General features: G+C 34.6%; 2 protein-coding genes across 2 annotated transcripts; one reads left to right on the forward strand and one right to left on the reverse strand.

The window, feature by feature from the left end:
- Window positions 1-131: 131 nt before the first annotated feature.
- PG986_005384 (glycoside hydrolase family 43 protein) lies at window positions 132-1772 on the forward strand (the record flags this gene model as incomplete). The annotated part of the gene is made up of 1 exon (XM_066841606.1): window positions 132-1772. The coding sequence occupies one exon, from the start codon at window positions 132-134 to the stop codon at window positions 1770-1772; it is 1641 nt and encodes a 546-aa protein (XP_066701468.1).
- A 275-nt stretch (window positions 1773-2047) lies between these two features.
- On the reverse strand, window positions 2048-4464 carry PG986_005385 (Repressible high-affinity phosphate permease; the record flags this gene model as incomplete). Its single annotated transcript, XM_066841607.1, has 5 exons — window positions 2048-2517; window positions 2597-3197; window positions 3256-3725; window positions 3787-3880; window positions 3949-4464. The coding sequence occupies 5 exons, from the start codon at window positions 4462-4464 to the stop codon at window positions 2048-2050; spliced, it is 2151 nt and encodes a 716-aa protein (XP_066701469.1).
- Window positions 4465-20565: the final 16101 nt, after the last annotated feature.

Consider the following 20565-nt stretch of genomic DNA (forward strand, 5'->3'; position numbering starts at 1 on the left):
TAAGTAGGTATGTAGGCAGTAAACACAAAGCAAGCTACTTTTTCCCTTTCTCGTCTTGTTCTCTCTTATAGTAAATTAGACTGTTGGTATACGGGGGACTGTTAAGATACACGTGCGAATAGTACGTGACGATGCCACCACTTCGCAACCCCATTCTCCCCGGGTTCAACCCGGACCCGTCGGTCCTCCGGGTCAATGACGACTACTACATCGCGACCTCCACCTTCGAGTGGTTTCCGGGAGTGCAGATACACCACTCCAAGGACCTCGCGAACTGGGAGCTGGTCACGCGACCCCTGACACGCAAGAGCCAGCTGGATATGCGCGGCGACCCCGACAGCTGCGGCGTCTGGGCGCCCTGCCTCACGCACGACGGCGACAAGTTCTGGCTCGTCTACACCGACGTGAAGCGCAAGGACGGCTCGATGAAGGACGCGCACAACTACATTGTCCACGCGTCGGCCATCGAGGGGCCCTGGTCGGACCCAATCTACGCCAACTCATCCGGGTTCGACCCGTCGCTATTCCACGACGACGACGGGCGCAAGTGGTTCATCAACATGATCCAGGACCACCGGCGCCGGCCCCGGTACTTTGCGGGGATCCGAATGCAGGAGTTCAGCCCGTCCGAGGGCAAGCTCGTGGGGCCCATGAAGACCATCTTCCACGGCACGGAGCTGGATCTCGTAGAAGGCCCGCATCTGTATAAGCGCAACGGGTGGTACTACCTCCTGACCGCGGAGGCCGGGACGGCTTACGAGCACGCGTGCACTTTGGCGAGGTCCCGCGATATCTGGGGTCAGTACGAAGTCCACCCGCAGAACCCTATCCTGTCTTCGGCGGATGCCCCCTTCGCCGCACTCCAGCGGGCCGGCCATGGTGACATCGTAGACACGCCGGACGGAAAGACGTACCTTGTGCACCTGTGCGGCCGCCCCATGACACAGAAGCGCAGGTGTGTGCTTGGCCGCGAGACTGCCATCCAGGAGGCGTATTGGTCGGACGACGACTGGCTGTACGTCAAGGGCGGACCCGTCCCCTCGCTTCACGTCGAAGTGCCCGGCACCCCTGACGAAAACCGCTACTGGGCGGAACAGCGCTACACCTTTGATCAGGGGCTTCACAAGGATTTCCAATGGCTTCGCACACCGGAGCCGGAGCGGATCCTAGCCATCGAGGGCGGCAAGCTGGTTCTGACAGGGCGGGAGTCGATCGGGTCCTGGTTCGAGCAGTCCCTGGTGGCCAGGCGCCAGCAGCATTTCTCCTACGACGCCGAGACCGTGGTGGACTTTTCCCCGGAGGACGAACGTCAATTCGCGGGGCTGACGGCGTACTACTGCCGGTACAACTTCTTCTACCTGGCGGTGACGGCGCACTCGGACGGGAAGCGGGAGCTGCAGGTCATGTGCTCTGAGGCGTCGTGGCCGGACGGCAAGCTGCGGATGCCGTTCCCGGACCCGGTACCGATCCCCGACGAGGGCAAGGTGAGGCTGGCGCTCACGGTCCGCAGCGACAAGCTGCAGTTCTACTACGCCATGGAGGGCGAGGGCGAGCGCGAGGGCGAGGAGAAGGCGGAGCTCAAGAAGATCGGGCCGGTGCTGGACGCGACCGTCCTCTCGGACGAGTGCGGCGGCCACCAGGCGCACGGCAGCTTTACCGGGGCGTTTGTGGGCTTGGCTTGCTCGGACGTGAATGGGACGGCGAAGCAGGCCAAGTTTGACTACTTTGTGTATCGCCCCGTACAGGATAAATCGGATCGGTACGTGGTCTGATAGTCGATGCGAATGGCTCGATATCAGTCGAAAGAAGGGCTCCCACGGTACCCCGATGTGTAGGTAGACAGCAGTTAGCCACATGAATAGTCGTAGTGGAACTCTGAAGCTCGGAAACCCGATACCGGCTAATGGGGGTGGAAAGGGGCATTCACGGATCACAGAGAGCCCGGCCTATATACAATCCACATTTCCCATCCACACGCCAGTTGGCGCTCGTGCGTTGCTCGGATCACCCGTTCTTTGTTGTTGCTCTTGTTACAAGTCTACAAATACTATCGTAACAGGCGTCCCACGTCCTGCAGCTTGATGTTCTCAGCCGAGGTCGGGTGGCCTCCGCGGTCGATCCTGCCCCATCCAACGCCCCAGCCCGGCAGCAGCCCGCCATGGGCCCCGCTCGTATCGCCGGACGGTGCCACAATGCCCGTCGTAGAGCTTGTTCTGCTCATCTCGTAGCCTGCCGTGTCATTACTGCCACCCCTCCGCCGCGACCACTTGCCGCTGCGGCTGCCGCCTGTCTTCCTCGAGTGGTGTTCGTGAGCTTCTTGTTGATGCTGCAGCAGCTGCTGCTGCTGGACCGCCACCTCAGGCGAAGTCATGATGCCGACACGTGGGTTCCGTGCGCCCCTTTTGAAGTGTGGGTAACAGAAGCCCGCCGGTTGCCCGCTTCTGAACGGATTCCACCACTGTTGTTGGGGCACGATGAAACTACCATTTCGGCCTGCGTTGTACGAGGTTGGTTGTTCTGGAAAACCAATGTATTAGTGGCAAATCCTCCAGACGCATTCTCTGGCGCGTCAAGTTAGTATTGTGGGTAGACGTACCTCCTGCAAGTTCCTCGAGTGTAAGGCCCTTGGTCTCAGGGATCAAGAATGACACGAAGGTTCCGCACAGCATGAACAGCGCAAAGATCTGCATCAGCCTGTCGAGCCACGGTGAGCACTGGCTTCCTTTGCAATCGACGGGGGAATCCTTGCTGAGGAGGGGAATCGAGATAACCTGGGCGGTGATAGCCCCTATCTTGCCCATCGCGGCCGATATCCCATGACCGGAAGATCGATAGCGTGTGGGGAAGCACTCGGCAGGGACGATGAACGTCGTGGTATTTGGGCCCCAGTTGAAGAAGAACTGGGCAATCACATATAATGCGAGCATGGCGCCTTGGTTCAGGTGATGATAATAGAACCCCAGAACAGAGAATATGATGGTAAGGGCTATGAAGCCAAATATCTGTAGGGGTTTGCGCCCAATGGTGTCGATGGTGAATATGGCCATCCAGTAGCCCGGGAGTGACCCAGCCACGGCTAGGATTATAGTGCCGATGGCATTGTTGAGCAGCTGTTTGTAGAGAGTATCGCCGGTGGCGTACCCGATGGCATGTAGCACGATCGTGTTATTCAATCCTAGGCCATAGAAAGCCAGGTCCTAGTAATAGTCAGTCATCCGAATAATGAGTAATCTTCATAGGGGGTTGATTATATACCAGGAAAAACCAGCTCATCGTTGTACCAATGAGCATTCTCGCGTTCTTCCATTGCCTGAAATGGGAGTACAAATCCGGCCACGATGCCGACGGAATATTCAGTGATGGCGAGGCAGCCTTCTTCATCCTCGCCTGCTGGACCTTGTCGACCTCTCCTTCCGCCTTGCTTGCCATATAGGCTTTGATGTCAGCATCGGCTTTTTCAACGTCTCTTGCTACCTCAAATGTATATCTCGGTGTTTCGGGGATCGTGATTCGATAGTACAAAGCGAAACAAGCTGGCAATGCTCCAACGCCGACAATTAGCCGCCAGGATCGATCAGCAGCAGTCTGGCATATTACGTCACAGGACCCGACATTGACTGCACCGTGGTAAGCCTCTTTGAAGGACGCCGTGACTAGGAGCGCTACCAGTGCTGCCACAAGCTGGCCGATACCCTGCATCGAGAAAACCGCCGACATCATTGCCCCTACCTATAAAGTCAGTGAAAATTGCTTTCGTCTGCTGATATGTAGTAAAGGGAGGCATACCTCTCCATCTCGTCGGGGCAAACTCAGAAGTGATCACCGAGCTCAACGGGTAATCCCCGCCGATTCCAACTCCCATCATCACTCTCCAGAAAGCCTTCGTATCGAAAATTAGTGTGTTAGCAATGGTCCCAAGGGGTTACAGCCGGGGTATAGGGATCTAACCATCAGCTCAGTAAAACCCATGGCTTGCGACGGGGCCACCAGCGTACAACCAAGCGTAGCTACCACGATAATGGCCAGCTCGACTCCATACATCCGTCTCCGGCCGAAGACATCGGCTAACCAACCGAAAAGGACCTGCCCGACGACAATGCCGGCGCTCGTCGATGCTTTGAGAGCTTGGCTCACTGGGGTCGGCAAGGTGCCGTAGTTGCCGCCATACCCGTTCGCGGTCGTTTCCGGCGGGCCGTGCCAGAATACCACCCCCAGCAGCGTCGTGATCAAGTTGATGGCGAAGATGTCGTACGAGTCGAGGAAGAAGCCAATGCCGGCGACCAGGACGGCTCTGACGTGGTAGAAGCCGAAGGGGACCTTATCGATCTCGGAGAGTGCCAGCCGCCGCCTTAGATTGGGGTCCTGGATGTGGCTGAAATCGTTGAAGAAGTTGTGGAATGCCCGGTTTCCACCAAATGTCCGGCTATGGGTGGTCGGGGCGGCGGGCTCCGGTAGCATGTCCATGGTAAGTTGTAATCACCGCCCCAGGTGCCTACTGACGACTAATCGCGGGGATATGATGGTTATATCCAGCCTTGGCTCGTTGCGCCAGGCAGGACGCTTACGTGGTGCGCATATCGCATATCAGACGGAAGCAAAAAAGGCTTCAAAGGCCCGGAGACTGCTTGATGGTATGAGATATAGCGATATATCGACAATGCCTTGATCCCAGGAACATTAATAGTGAACAGTGAGGAAAGAACCACTAGATCAAAGAAGAAGCGGGATGGCGTGGAGATGCAGATTCCCTAGGCTTAATAAGTAGAATTTGTAAAGGCGTGCATAGCCGGCAGTGTGGGCGAGACCCCCGTGCAGGTAAGCAGGGGCATTCGGTGGGCTGAAGTAGGCTGCATCGCCGTCGTCCAATCCTAGCGGTGGACAGGCCTCACGGGTGAGATGGAGTCGTAAGGCTCGTGCCACTCGACAAGGGTCACTTACGAGGATCGAAGCCAGGACAGTCCGCGGTCAGGCTGCCGTCACACTGAAGAAGAGACAAACATATCAGGGGACCTATCAGTATGCGTATGCTTGTGCTCGCCGGAATCAACAGGGCAACCTGTATGTGTAGATATATAAGTGAGTGCCGTCTATCAGATATATAAGAGTCTCGAGGGAGCACGAAGAAAAGACCATCTGATCGGGTACCTTGCTTGGGGCGACGCATGCCAAATCCATGTCGAAAGTGTTCTGACTTCCATCATTCCATGCCTGGCAAGGACTCATCTGGTGTCATTGCTGCACTCTAATAAATGGCTGATAGGTCTAAATCGGGAACTGTCAAATCAGTGCCGACGGATGAACCCCGTATGCCACCCCGTCTCGAACTGTGGTCGCTAGCGATGTATAAAACGCGCATATATGTGCGTTTTATATTAATCGCGGTAAACCCCGGAATATTACGTTACGTTATATAAATAGGTGTTTTCTACGTATATTTAAATAGTGTAACGTAGAGCCGGTTAATTAATACGCTAATTTTACTATATAATAATATTCGAGATATTATTTTATTATAAGCCGATGTTTTTTAGTTTTTTCTTTCTCTTTTTTTATTTATTTACTCGATAAAAGGCCGTAAAAACCTAAAAACCTAAGGCTAGTTTAACGTTTTACCGAAAAGAATAGCGTACGCGGGAAGTATTAAAATAGAGTATAAATACTATAAATATTATTTATATACCGTATTTAAATTATTACGAATAAGGTTTTACTTAAAAGGATACATTAAATATTTACATGCGTAATATAACGGTATTACTTATAATATTTTTAATAATAATAATAATAATAATAAAGTTAATAAGCTTATACCCCGGAAATTAATAACGGCTTTATAAAAAACACTTATAAACGTTATCTTTAAAAGCGGTTAATCTTTTAATAGCTTATATAATAAAATAAATAACTAAATGTATAATAATATACTTAATATAAAACAATACTTAATAAACGCTTAATCGGCGGCATATACCTAATAAACTTATATAATATAATTAAAAAAGAGATTATAAATATTATTCGTTAATTATATTATATTAACGTTATTTTTAATAGAGCCGATAATTTTATAAAGTATTAAATTACTAATATCTCTTTTTAATACGATCGGCAGTATATATTTTATTAAAAAAATGTCGATGTTAATAATTTAAAGATAAATGCTAATAATAAATTTAAAGTGATAAAGCTTTATTTATTAAAAATCTTCGATAGTAACTTAAAACGTATTAACTCGATTTATATTAATACTTACTTAGTAATAAAAGTAGTTTATTATTAATTCTATTAAAATTTAAACTTTTCTTACGTTTTTATTATCTTTTATAACTTTTATAGCTTTTAATTACTAATAAAAAACGTTATTAATATAACGTAATAAAAATAAGTATATAACGTGGTTTACCACTACGCGACGTATATTACTTAGCGACGCACCTTAATTTAATTTTAATATAATTAAACTTTAACGCGTAATACCTTTATAATTATAATGCTTAATTAATCCTAAAAAGATCGGATAGTTTTAATAATTTAAGCGATACGAAACGGACCGAATTAAATAAGCTAAAAAGTAGTAGTAAAAGTTTATAATATACTCGAATTAATTTTACGCTATCGAATTTACGGCCGAACTTTAAAACGCGAAATCCGACCGAAACGACGTAAAATAAATTTAATTAAAGAGGAGGTATTTCGTAAATATATAATTAATTTAAATATCCGAGGAATGCCTTTCGATTTCGTTAGTATAAAAAATATGGTTAATTTTTTTTACCGCGTCGCGCGGCGGCGACCGCGTTAGTAAGTAGTAAGTTAAGCGTTTTATTAATCGTAACCCGGATTTAAAAATTAAAATAAATCGCCGGTACGATTATTAAAAGGCTTTTTATAAGGATTTTAAAGTTATTTCTGCTTAGTTTACGTTAATCGTAAATATAAAAGCGAAATACGGGATCGTTAACGAAAATATTTAGAATTTCGACGAAACCGGCTTTATAATAGGCATAATTAAGTTAATACTCGTCGTAATACGCGCCGAGCGGCGTAGAAAAGCGAAGTCGGTTTAGTTTAATAATTGAGAATAGGCAACGGCGATTAAATATATTAATTCGTAAGGCTGGTGTATTTCGCCGTTCTTAATTATTTAAGGCTAATATTACTTCGCGAACTAGTCCCGCGAAACCGATTTACCGGGCGACTAGATAATTAAGCCGATTTTTAATAATTAAACTAATAACGAAATAAGTTTAAACTAGATTAAACATTTCAATAAATATATTAGATCGTAAACGAAGGGTCGTTACCGCCTTTTAATTTTTAACGGTTACGAAAACTATATTTCGGCCGAATTCGAAGTATATTATTAAAATAATGATATTATTATTATTAATATGCCTTTTTATTTATCGCACTTATTTTAACTTCTCGATATAATACTTTATTCGCTTTTAAAGCGTACTTATTCGAAAAAAATCGAGCTATTTATTAAGGCTTTTATAAATTATATTATTAAACTCGAGTTTTTTATTGTTTTTAAAGCCGCGTATTTTACTATTTTTACGGAAATTAATATTAAATTTAAATTTAACGTATCTAGTTTAATACCTTATAACCCTAACGAAGTAATTAATAAATTAAATGTGCGTCTCCGGACGCTTACATTTAACTTATCCCGTTTAGGGACAGCTAGTACTTATAACCTTTAAACGCCGTTTAACCCTTAATAAATAATTAAATACTCTATTTATATTAAAAAGAGGGTGTTTACCTATTAAAAAAGCTCTCCGACGCCGATTTTAAATACGATAGATTAAATAGCGAAGAGTATAATTAAAATAGTTTATAAAATAACCCTTATACGCGATAAGATATATATATTAAAAGAAGCTAATTTAATATTTTTTAAGCGCCGGAGAGTTAAAAAGTTGCGAGTTTAGTTTAAAAAAGCTTTTATTATTAAGGAATTTTAATAACTATAAGACAAAAAGGTAAAAAAGAAGCGTTTAACGCCCGATAAAAATAAAAATAAGGGTTCGTTAAAACGGAGGGCGACCGGTAAAAAACGCTGTAATGTTTACGGCGAAACAGGTTATAATGCGTAAACATGTAAAAAAGATATAAAATTAAGCGAAAAATCGGATAGCGAATAATTTTAATTAATTTTAAGCGTTATAATTAAATTAATTTATATAAAAAAGTCGAGAAGTAAAAAAGGTGCGTCGCTAAGTGATATACGTTGCGTAGTGGTAAACCACGTTAGTTTAATAGAATCTTTTATTAATAAGTTTCGTAACGTTACTAAGTAATATATAAGATTAAAAGAAACGTTTAAAAAAAAACCGGTTAAAACATTATATTATTTTAAGTATAAATCGATCGGAATCGATTTATATTAATTTCGCATTAAAAATTAATAGAAAAACTTCACTAACCTATATTTTTTAAAGGTGCGCTTCGCGTTAAAGGTCGATTTAACGGATTATTATTTTCACTTTTACTTACCGACTTATTATCGATAAATACTTACTTTAACTTAATATACTTACCGAGTTATCGAAAAAAAGTAATAACTTTATTAATTTTATTACTTAAATAACTAATTTAAAGAATAATACCGAGTTTTAATAATAATTATAAATATTAAAGCTAATTTTAACACTTATTATAAAGGCTTTTAAAATAAATAAATTTAATAAAGCTAACTTATTTAATGTACTTAATTAATAACTTTATATTTATAATACTTAGAAAATAATAAAAAAATAACACGATTTAATCTATAGATTAATCGATTAATAGGGTTTAAAAACTGTTTACCACGCTTATTACGATTTATAAAAGATTAATAAACATTAAATAGTTTAAGCTTTATAATTAAATAGCCGCGACGAAATCACTACTTTAATAAATATATAAAAGATCGAGAACGTAATTAAAATACAGTACCGCGAATTAGAGTATATTTTAAAAAGATTTATAATTTTTAAATCTAAGTAAATTATATTTATTTTAATTATAATATTACACTCGCCGATATTAATAATATAGAATTATATTAATTTAAAGTATATAAATATAGTAGTTTTTTAATTAACTTAACTCTTTAACTTTATAATACCCTTTTAATAAAAATACTTTTTAAGCGAGCCTTTTTTATAATAAATTTTATTAAGAGTTATTTTAAAAATAAACTTTTAAGTAAAAAAGTAAATATAAAAGCTTTTATTTATATTAATACATCTATATTAACGTATATATATATAAGCACGTATTCGCCGAAATTTAATAACTTTTAAATCGCTAATATAAAAACCCTTAAAAAGGATTTAACGTGGTTTATTACTATACGATGTATATTACTTAGCGACGCACTTTTTTTACTTTTCGACTTTTTTATATAAATTAATTTAATTATAACGTTTAAAATTAATTAAAATTACTCGTTATTCGATTTTTCGCTTAATTTTATATTTTTTTTTATATATTCGCGTATTATAACTTATCTCGCCGTAAATATTATAACGTTTTTTACCGGTCGCCTTTTGTTTTAACGAACTTTTATTTTTACTTTTATTAAGCGTTAAACGCTTCTTTTTTACCTTTTCGTTTTATAGCTATTAAAATTCATTAATAATAAAAGCTTTTTTTAAGTTAAACTCGTAACTTTTTAGTTCTTTAGCGCTTAAAAAGTATTAAATTAGCCTCTATTAATATATATATTTTATCGCGTATAAAGGTTATTTTATAAGCTATTTTAATTATATTTTTCGCTATTTAATTTACCGTATTTAAAATTAACGTTAAAGAGCTTCTTTAATAAGTAAATACCCTTTTTTAATATAAGTAAAGTGTTTAATTATTTATTAAGGGTTAAACGGCGTTTAAGGGTTATAGGTATTAGTTATTTTTAAACGAGATAAGTTAAGTGTAAACGTTTAAAGACGTATATTTAATTTATTATTTATTTTATTAAGGTTATAAAGTATTAAATTAAATGCGTTAAATTTAAATTTAATGTTAATTTCCGTAAAAATAGTAAAATACGCGGCTTTAAAGGCGATAAAAAACTTAAGCTTAATAATATAATTTATAAAAGCTTTAATACATAGCTCGATTTTTTTCGAATAAACACGTTTTAAAAGCGAATAAAGTATTATATTAAACAATTAAAGTAAATATAATAAATAAAGAGGTATATTAATAGTAATAATATCGTTATTTTAATAATATATTTCGAATTCGACCGAAATATAATTCTTATAGCCGTCGAGAATTAAAAGGCGGTAACGACTTTTTATTTACGATTTAATATATTTATTAAAGTGTTTAATTTAGTTTAAGCTTATTTTATTATTAATTTAATTATTAGAAATCGGCTTAATTATTTAATCGCCCGGTAAATTAATTTCGCGAAATTAATTCGCGAGGTAATATTAACTTTAAACGATTAAAAACGGCGAAATATATTAGCTTTATAAATTAATATATTTAATCGCCGTTATTTATTTTTAATTATTAAACTAAACCGACTTCGTTTTTTTACGCCGCTCGGCGTATATTATAACGAGTATTAACCCGATTATATTTATTATAAAACCGGTCTTATTAAATTTTTAAATATTTTCGTTAATAATCCCGTATTTTATTTTTATATTCGTAATTAATATAAATTAAATAGAAATAACTTTAAAATCTTTATAAAAAGCTTTTTAATAATTATATCGATAATTTATTTTAATTTTTAAGTTCGGGTTACGGTTAATAAAGCGCTTAAGTTAGTGTTTATTAACGCGGTCGCCGCCGCGCGACGCGGTAAAGAGATTAATTATATTTATTATATTAGCGAAATCGGGAAGTATTTTTTAAATATTTAAATTAATTATATATTTACTGTTATAATTACAGTAATTCGGGAGGTAAAGCGATAGGTTATTACTTTATTATGGAAAACCGAAAAGATAGGGAAAGAAGGAAAAGGTTTAGCTTTGCCGGGACGATTTCCTTATTTAAATAAGTAGGGAAAAGTTAGGTAGCGCTCGGGCTATTTCTCGTATGCCCTTGCTTCACTTTAATTAGTAAGGTTACTAAAAGCTTATTTTAAAGTACGTTGTAATATTACCCTTCTTTTTAAAATAGCTCGTCCCGAAATATATTAAGTAAAAAATTAATACCATAACTACTTAAACTTATTCTTTTATCTAAATTATTATCTCTTTTAACCCTTTTATTATACCGTTTTTTTTTTTCGGGGGCGGCCGGTTTATTATTATTTTCGTATAGCTCGTTAAACGTGTCGTTTTCGGCCGCTTATAGTTAATATTATAAACGTATCGAGGGATTAAAAGCCTCGGGATTTTACTCGTAATAGGTTTATAATTACTTAGCCGTATTCTTAAAATTCTTTACGGGATATTAAGTTAAATCGGGATTTTCTTCTTTTTATTCGACTTAATATTATAATTTTCGATAATAAATCCTTAAGTTAATAATACGGTATACTTCTTATTCTTCTTTTTCGCCTAGTTTAACCACCTCGCCGTTAAGGTTTCGTACCGCTTATCCGATTAAAAGGTTATTCGGGTACTTTTTAAATCGGTTTATATAAAAAACCTTGAAACCTATTTATTTTTCTAAGACTTTTAATAAATACGAGTAACCGATTTTTCGTTTAATTTCATAATATTATCGAGTTAAAAAATAATCGAGCTTATCGGTAAGCCTTATAAAAAACCAGGTTTTTTTAATAATAAATACCCGATCCCCAATATCGAAATTCGGTTACCGTCGGTATTTATTTTTTTAATTACATATTTTTTATTAAGCTTTAGCTATATTTCCTCTAGCTATTTTATAATAATTAACGATTCGCTCTATTTAATTTTATACGGTTATTCGGCTAAACTTTTCGAGTTCCTTTAAGTTCGTTATATTTTTAATCTTAGCCTTTTAATCCCAAGTAAATTTTATAAGGAACCCTATTTCGATTTCGTAAAAAGAATACCCTATTAAATTTTAAGGTAACGTAGCCTAAGCGGCATTTATAGCCGGTAAAGCTTTATCTTAATCGTTTTAAAAATAGTTAATAAATACTCGTAGTTTTTACTCGAAATATTAAATCGCCACCTCGGTTTATCCCGCTATTTAAAAATAACCTGCCGAGAATAATTTCTACTTAATTTTTAAAATCTTTAATACTTTATTTATAAAGGTAGAGGTAAACTACGGTCCTCGGTTTAAAATTATTATTAAAAAGTAATTATATATTTAATATAATCTTTCGTAATATAATCGAGCTACTTTAATTACGATAATAATTATTCGGTAAACGATATTTTATGTTCGCTTCCTTAATTTATTGATTACTAATATAATATTATCGTTCCCTTTTTATTTTTAAGCATTATTTTAAAGTTTATTACGATAACGTCTTAAGGTCGTAATAGAATTAATAATAAATATAAAAAGCTTAGTGTTTTATCGCGGGGAACCTTGTTCGGTTTACATTTTATATAGTTAATTACGAACACATCGTAATCTTTATTTAATCTTAGCCACTAATATTTTATTTATACTAGCCGCCTAGTTTTATTCTTTCCTAGGTATATTATAAAAGTTCGAGAGTAAACCTTATCGATTATACGGGTCCGAAAATCGCTTTCGTCGGGCACAATAAAGCGGCCTTAAAATAAAATAAACCGTTCGTTAATAATCTATTTTTATGTTTTATTTTCTCAGGCTCTTTATTTATATATTTTTAACCCTAGATATATAGTATTTTCGTATAAGAAGGTATTAATAAGTTTATATTTAAAACGTTTAAGTAGCTCCTCGACTAAATATAATTAAAAGCTCGCTTTTTTTTAATCGAGTAACGCGTTTCTTTTAAAGCTTAAATAACGTTTAAAAAAGCTAGCTTAAACAGAGTTATAATTCGTTAAGCGTTTTTTTTATCCTTTTTAAGTTTTAAGATTACCCGTTTTTTTAAAAAGTGCGTTAATAAGAACGTTTTTTCTCCTCGGTTTATAAGTAATTATAAAATTATACTATAATAACGTGTTAGTTTAAACCGCTTATCTTACGTTAAATAGTCGTTTAATACCGAAATATTAAAGTATTTCGTAATTAATAATCACGAAAAATAATTAAAATCGTTATAATCCCACTAATTCCGCTTTTTAATATTTAAACACTTTTATTACTACTAATATTTCTTTATCTTAAATAAAGTAATTATACTCGGCTCCTTGTATCGTTTCGAAATAAAAGTATACGGGATACTATTTATCGTTAAGTCCTTTTTATAAAATAAAACGCTAATTAGGACACTATTTAATATATTAATTTCGACTCGAGTTTTTTTATCGTAAAAAAAGTATACTAACACGGGCGCTTTTAAAAGTAACTTTTTTAACTTTTCGAATATCTTTTAATATTCGTCGGTCTACGCGAAAATAAAACCTTTTTTAATTAATTTCGTTAAAAGCTTAGCGATACGGCTATATTCGTACATAAAACGTCGATAGTAATTATAAAATTTTAAAAAAGACTAAACGGCTTTAATATTAATAAAAGCGTCCTAGTCCTTAACGGCCTTAATTTTTTCGGGGTCGATTTCCACGCCGTTTATACCTATTATAAAGCCGAAATATTTAATTTTAATAACGTAAAATTCGCATTTCTTTATATTAATTTAAAGGCCTATTTCCTTTAGCTTTTATAACACTTTCTTAATATATTCTACGTACTCTTTCTCGCTTTCCGAATAAATTAAAATATCGTTAAAATAAACGAGATAAAATAAATTTAAATACTTTATTAGGATCTCGTTAATAAACCGTTGAAACGTTGTAGGGCTATTAGTAAATCTAAAAAAAAAACTTAGTATTTAAAAAATCTATACCTAATTCGAAATATCGTTAAATTTTAATCTTAAAATCTTATATAAATCTTATAAAATACTTAGCGGATATCAATCTTAGTATATATCTTAGTTTTAATTATTTTATTAAAAGTTTCGTTAATTAACGGTAATAAATACTGGTCTTTTTTAGTAAATATATTTAGTTTATAATAATTAATATAAAATCGAAGTCCTCTATTAGCTTTTCATATAAATAGAATAAGCGCTATTTACGAAGTAATATTATTAATAATAAAACCCTTTTTAAAACGGCGATAATATATTCTTTATAAACTTTAAATTCCTCGAGGAATATCTTATAAAATAAGCTAAACTTTAAATCTTCGAGAGTAACATGGTGCGTTAGCCTGTGCGCTAGTTAGTGTGGAGACCCTACACTAGCCCCACTACCTTGTTATTAAAACCGATCTGTCGTATCGGCCTTAGCTCGATTTTCTCTTTTTTTCCTTTTCGTCGTAAATTCTATTTATTTTAAAACTTATTTATAGCCCCGTTTTATAAAGACTTAATTGCGTAACTATTTACGACCGCCTTTTTTATTATTTAATAATATAATATTTTACTTAATTATTCGAATTAATTAATATTACTTTCGCCGCCTTACGATAAAAAGTAAATATTAATTAATTAACGTTAAACTTTTTAATACCCGACGACTTATTTTAATATAAACGCGCTATAGCGCGTAATAAAAATAATCGCGCCTTTTAAGCGAAAGCTAAGCGATATATACGTTTTAATTAAGGCGTTTTTATAAAGCCTATTAACGGACTTAAAGAATTCGATAAAAAGTTAACTCGCTTTTCCCGTTAATCTTTAAACCGATATAGCTTATTAATTAATTTAAAGGTTAAATAAATATAAACCGCTTAAAATAACCCCGATAACGTAAAAAACGGACAGGGTTTTTATACCCTCGTCGATTTCGAACGACTATAAAAAGAAACCCAGTTTTTATAATATAATATTATAATTAACGACTTAAACGGCGACGACTTTTAAGCTCGGTTAAACGCCTTATTTAATTAATATACTCGCGACGGTAATAAAGCTGCTTTTTTTCGCCCCGTAAATTAAGATCGAAAAAGTTAAATAGCCTTTTAAAAATAGACTTATCGCTTTTAACGAGTTTAAAAAAATATATAATAACCCGAACGAGCTGTTTTAAAAAGTATGCTTTATATTTTTATTAAGTTATACCCGTACGGTATAAATATCCGATTTTTATATTAAAGCCCGCCGGGTAAACTCTTAATTAAAATTAACCGCTATTTAAGCTAAATACTTAGCTTTACTCCCTCTTTTTAACTATTACGATATTTATAAAGGCGAGAATTTAATAGAAGAGTAGCTTAAAATTAACGAATTAAACGGTGAACTCGACTCGTTAAAAACTACCTTAAAAAAGTTAACTAAGGCTTATAACGAAGCCGTTACTGCCCGGGAATAAGTAAAAGTAACTATAAACGATTTAACTACCGACCTTATAAAAGTTAATATCGAGTCGGTAAACCGATTAAAGTAATTATATAACGTTTAAGCCGTCGTTACTCGATTAATTATAAATAAATATAATAGTATTTCTTTTACGATTATTAATAATAAAAGTACTCGCTATAAAAAAAGTCGTAAAGTTAAAGTTAACGATTTCTATAATAATAAAAATAAGAATAAAGTTCTTTTTAACGTCTAGTTTTATTAAATTAAAAATATACGAATTAAAAATGCCGACTATTTCTTTTCCGATAACTAAGTATTTAACGTTATTCGTAACCATATAAAAAGCGATATTATTTATAAACTCTTATTTTTCCTCCGGGATTACCACTTTAATCGTATTATTACCACCGATAAGCTTCTCGACTACTTTTAAAAGCGATATTTTAATTATACCTCTCGCGAAAAAAATAAAAAAGTGTTACAATTACAGTAATTTAAGAGGCAAGGCTATAAGTTATTGTTTTATTGTGGAAAACCGAAAAAGATAGGGAAAAAAGGAAAAAGTCTAGCCTTACCGGGACGATTTCCTTATTTAAATAAGTGGGGAAAAGTTAGGTGGTACTCGGGCTATTTCTCGTATACTTTTACTTTATTTTAATTAATAAAGTTATTAAAGGCTTATTTTAAGGTGCGCTATAGTATTACCCCCTTTTTAAAATAGCTCGTTTTAAAACATATTAAGTAAAAAATTAGTACCACAACTATTTAAACTTATTCCCTTATTTAAATTACTATTTTTTCCGACCTTTTCGTTATACCGTTTTTTTTTCGGGGGCGGCCGGTTTATTATTATTTTCGTATAACTCGTTAAACGTGTCGTTCTCGGCCGTTTATAACTAGTGCTATAAACGTATCGGGGGATTAAAAGCTTCGGGATTTTATTCGTAGTAAGTTTATAATTACTTGGCCGTATTTTTAAAGTTTTTTACGGGATATTAAATTAAATCGGGATCTTATTCTTTTTATTTAACTTAATATTGCAATTTCCGATAGTAAGTCTTTAAATTAGTAATACGGTGTACTTCTTATTTTTTTTTCGCCTAGTTCGATTATTTTACCGTTAGGGTTTTATACCGCTTATTCGACTAAGGGGTTATTCGGGTATTTCTTAAGTCGGTTTATATAAAAGACCTTAAAATTTATCCATTTTTTTAGGATTTTTAGTAAATACGAGTAACCGATTTTTCGTTCGATTTTATAGTATTATCGGGTTAGAGGATAATCGAGCTTATCGGTAAGCTTTATAAAAGACTAGGTTTTTTTAATAATAAATACCCGATCCCCGATATCGAAATCCGGTTACCGTCGGTGTTTATTTTCTTGATTATATATTTTTTATTAGGCTTTAATTATATTTCTTTTAACTGTTTTATAGTAATTAACGATTCGCTTTATTTAATTTTATGCGGTTATTCGGTTAAGCTTTTCGCGTTTTTTTAAGTTCGTTATGTTTTTAGTCTTAGCCTCTTAATCCTAGATAGATTTTATAGGGAACCCTATTTCGATTTCGTAGGGGGAATACTTTATTAAATTTTGGGGTAACGTAGTCTAGGCGGTATTTATAGCCGATAGAGCTTCGTTTTAATCGTTTTAAAAATAATTAATAAATACTCGCAGTTTTTACTCGAGGTATTAAATCGCCACCTCGGCTTATCCCGTTATTTAAGAGTGATTTATTAAGGATAGTTTTTACTTAATTTTTAGGATTTTTAATACTTTATTTATAAAGGCGGAGGTAAACTACGGTCCTCGGTTTAAAATTATTATTAAGGGGTAATTATATATTCGGTATAGTTTTTCGTAATATAGTTAAGCTGTTTCGATTACGGTAATAGTTATCTAGTAAGCGATGCTTTATATTTATTTCTTTAATTTATCGATTATTAGTATAATATTATCGTTCCCCTTTTTATTTTTAAGCATTATTTTAAAGTTTACCGCGATAACGTCCTAAGGTTATAATAGAATTAATAATAGGTATAAAAGGCTTAGTATTTTATCGCGGGGAACTTTGCTTAGCCTATATTTTATATAGTTAATTACGAATATATCGTAATCTTTATTTAATCCTAGCCACTAGTATTTTATTTATATTAACCGCTTAGTTTTATTTTTTCCTAGGTATATTATAAGGGTTCGAGAGTAAACCTTATCGATTATACGGGTCCGAAAATCGCTTTCGTCGGGTATAATAAGGCGGCCTTAAAATAAAATAAACCGTTCGTTAATAGTTTATTTTTATATTTTATTTTCTCGGGCTTTTTATTTATATGTTTTTAACCCCGAATATGTGGTATTTTCGTGTAGGAGGGTATCGGTGAGTTTATATTTAAAACGTTCGGGTGGCTTTTCGATTAGGTATAATTAAGAGCTCGCTTTTTTTTTAATTAGGTAACGCGCTTCCTTTAAAGCTTAAATAACGTTTAAAGAGGTTAGTTTAAATAAAGCTATAATTCGTTAAGCGTCCTTTTTATCTTTTTAAGTTTTAAGATCACCCGTTTTTTTTAAAAGTGCGTTAACGAGGACGTTTTTTCCCCCGGCTTATAAGTAATTATAAAATTATACTGTAATAACGTGTTAGCTTAAGCCGTTTATTTTACGTTAAATAGTCGTTTAATACCGAAATATTAAAGTGTTTTATAATTAGTGATTATAAAAAATGGTTGAGATCGTTATAATCCCACTAGTTTCGTTTTTTAATATTTAAACGCTTTTATTACTGTTAATATTTTTTTATTCTAAATAAGGTAGTTATACTCGGCTTTTTATATTATTTCGAAATAAAAATATACGGGATGCTATTTATTATTAAGTCCCTTTTTTTAGAGTAGAACGCTAACTAAGATACTATTCGATATATCGGTTTCGACTCGGGTTTTTTTATCGTAAAAAAAGTATATTAACACGGGCGCTTTTAGGAGTAACTTTTTTAGCTTTTCGAATACTTCTTAATATTTATTAGTTTACGCGAAGGTAAAACCTTTTTTAATTAAGTTCGTTAAAAGCTTAGCGATGCGGCTATATTTATATACGAAACGTCGATAATAATTATAAAATTTTAAAAAAAACTGGACGGCTTTAATATTAATAGGGGCGTCCCAGTCTTTAACGGCCTTAATTTTCTCGGGGTCGACTTTTACGCCGTTTATACTTATTATAAAGCCGAGGTATTTAATTTTAATAACGTAAAATTCGCATTTTTTTATATTAGTTTAAAAGCTTGCTTCCTTTAGTTTTTATAATACTTTTTTAATATGTTCTACGTGCTTTTCCTCGTTTTCCGAGTAAATTAGGATATTATCGAGGTAAACGTTATAAAATAAATTTAAGTACTCTATTAGGATCTCGTTAATAAACCGTTAGAACGTTACGGGGCTATTAGTAAGTTTAAAGGGGAAAACTTAATATTTAAAGGATTTATACTTAGTCCGAAATGTCGTTAAATCTTAATTTTAGAGTTTTATGCGAATCTTATAGAATGCTTAGCGAATATCGATTTTAATATATATCTTAGTTTTAATTATTCTGCTAAGGGTTTTATTAATTAGCGGTAGCGAATACCGGTCCTTTTTAATAAATGTATTTAGTTTATAATAATTAACGTAGAAACGGAGTTTTTTATTAGCTTTCTATGTAAATAAAATAAGCGTTATTTACGAAGCAATACTATTAATAATAAAACCCTTTTTTAAGGCGGCGGTAACGTATTTTTTATAAACTTTAAGTTTTTCGAGGGATATTTTATAAAATAAGCTAAACTTTAGGTTTTCGGGGCTTTTTTTTTCTAGGTTTATTTGATGATTATTTACGTTTCCCCGGTATAGCGCGATAACGTCGGATTAGGTTTTATTAAAAATATCGTGGTATTTATAATAATTAGGGGGTATAATTTCTTTAACTTTTTATTTTAAAGTTTCTTCGTTATTTAATAGGAAGTCGTTTTTAAGGTTAATAATTCGGTTAATATCGTTTAAATATACGATTTCTATAATATTAAAACCGATGTCGTTAAAAAATCCGCTTATATTTAAGGTTTATACCTCGACGGGCCTTGATTTATATTATTCTACGCCGTTTCGTTTTAACCCGTAAAGGGGGTTTTTCGGGGGACGACCCCTTTTACGTAAAGGTTTTTTAATTAAGCGCGGGGGTAGTAATTTATCGAGTTAACGGTTTATTTTAAAGATTTCCGGATTTTTAAACCGGTCCCTCGGAGGCGGTTTTAATATAACGTAGCGGGGTAATATCGGTCTCTTTATTATTTAGCCTTAGCTGTTTATTTTTTATTCCTTAATAAGCTGTTTAATACGTTGTCGGATTGCTTTTATAGTGGCTTGAGGAACTGCCTCCGGTTTTTAGGTTAATTTAGGGACAGGTTATCATTCGGGGCTTCCGGTTTATTTATTATAATAGGCTATCGGTAGTTAAGTTAAGGTTTCGGAGAAAAAACTCTATCCCGCTTTCGTTTATTTTCGATAAATATTTTTTTTTACCTCTAAGTAACGTTTTAATTATACTCGAGTTTTTTTAAAAGCCGTTCTGTTTTCGTAATATCGATATCTCGGGTTTAAGCTTTTTACTAGTCCTTTAAAAAGACTAGCCGCTTTTTTTAATAGTTTATTATAACGTCGTATTCTTTAAACTATTTTCGTTTAATAATAAGGTTATATTTTATATTAATTATAAAAAAGGGTATAAAAAGTGTTTTATATCCTTATATTTTAAAGTTTAAGAGGAGGGCGATATTAATTAATTAAAGGGATTTGCCGTCGTATCCTCCGATAATTTTAAGTTAAAACTTAGTTAATTGTCGAGGGTTTAGTCGCTTTATTATTTTACGGGCTAATTTTACGCTTATAAATAGCTTTTCGTTAATTTCCGTGTCCGCGAATATATTAATAGTGGTAATAAATAATCCATTGTTTATTATAATATAGGTAAGGGTAAGAGGGTCTCTTTTAAAGTAGGTTTATAGGAAATTAAAAGGTATATTTTATATACTTAACTCGAATAATATCCCTAGAAAAGAGTTAAAATTTTTTAGGGTACTTAGTTTTCCGAGTTATCAGAGTTTTTTTTAAACGGGTAGAGTTAAACGGAACGGTTAATTTAAGATTAATAAGATTATATTTTATTAAGGCTAT

The sequence above is a fragment of the Apiospora aurea genome (genome assembly GCF_038362705.1).
Source record: "Apiospora aurea strain CBS 24483 chromosome Unknown utg000004l_segment0_segment0, whole genome shotgun sequence".
In the NCBI taxonomy this organism is placed as follows: Eukaryota; Fungi; Ascomycota; class Sordariomycetes; order Amphisphaeriales; family Apiosporaceae; genus Apiospora; species Apiospora aurea.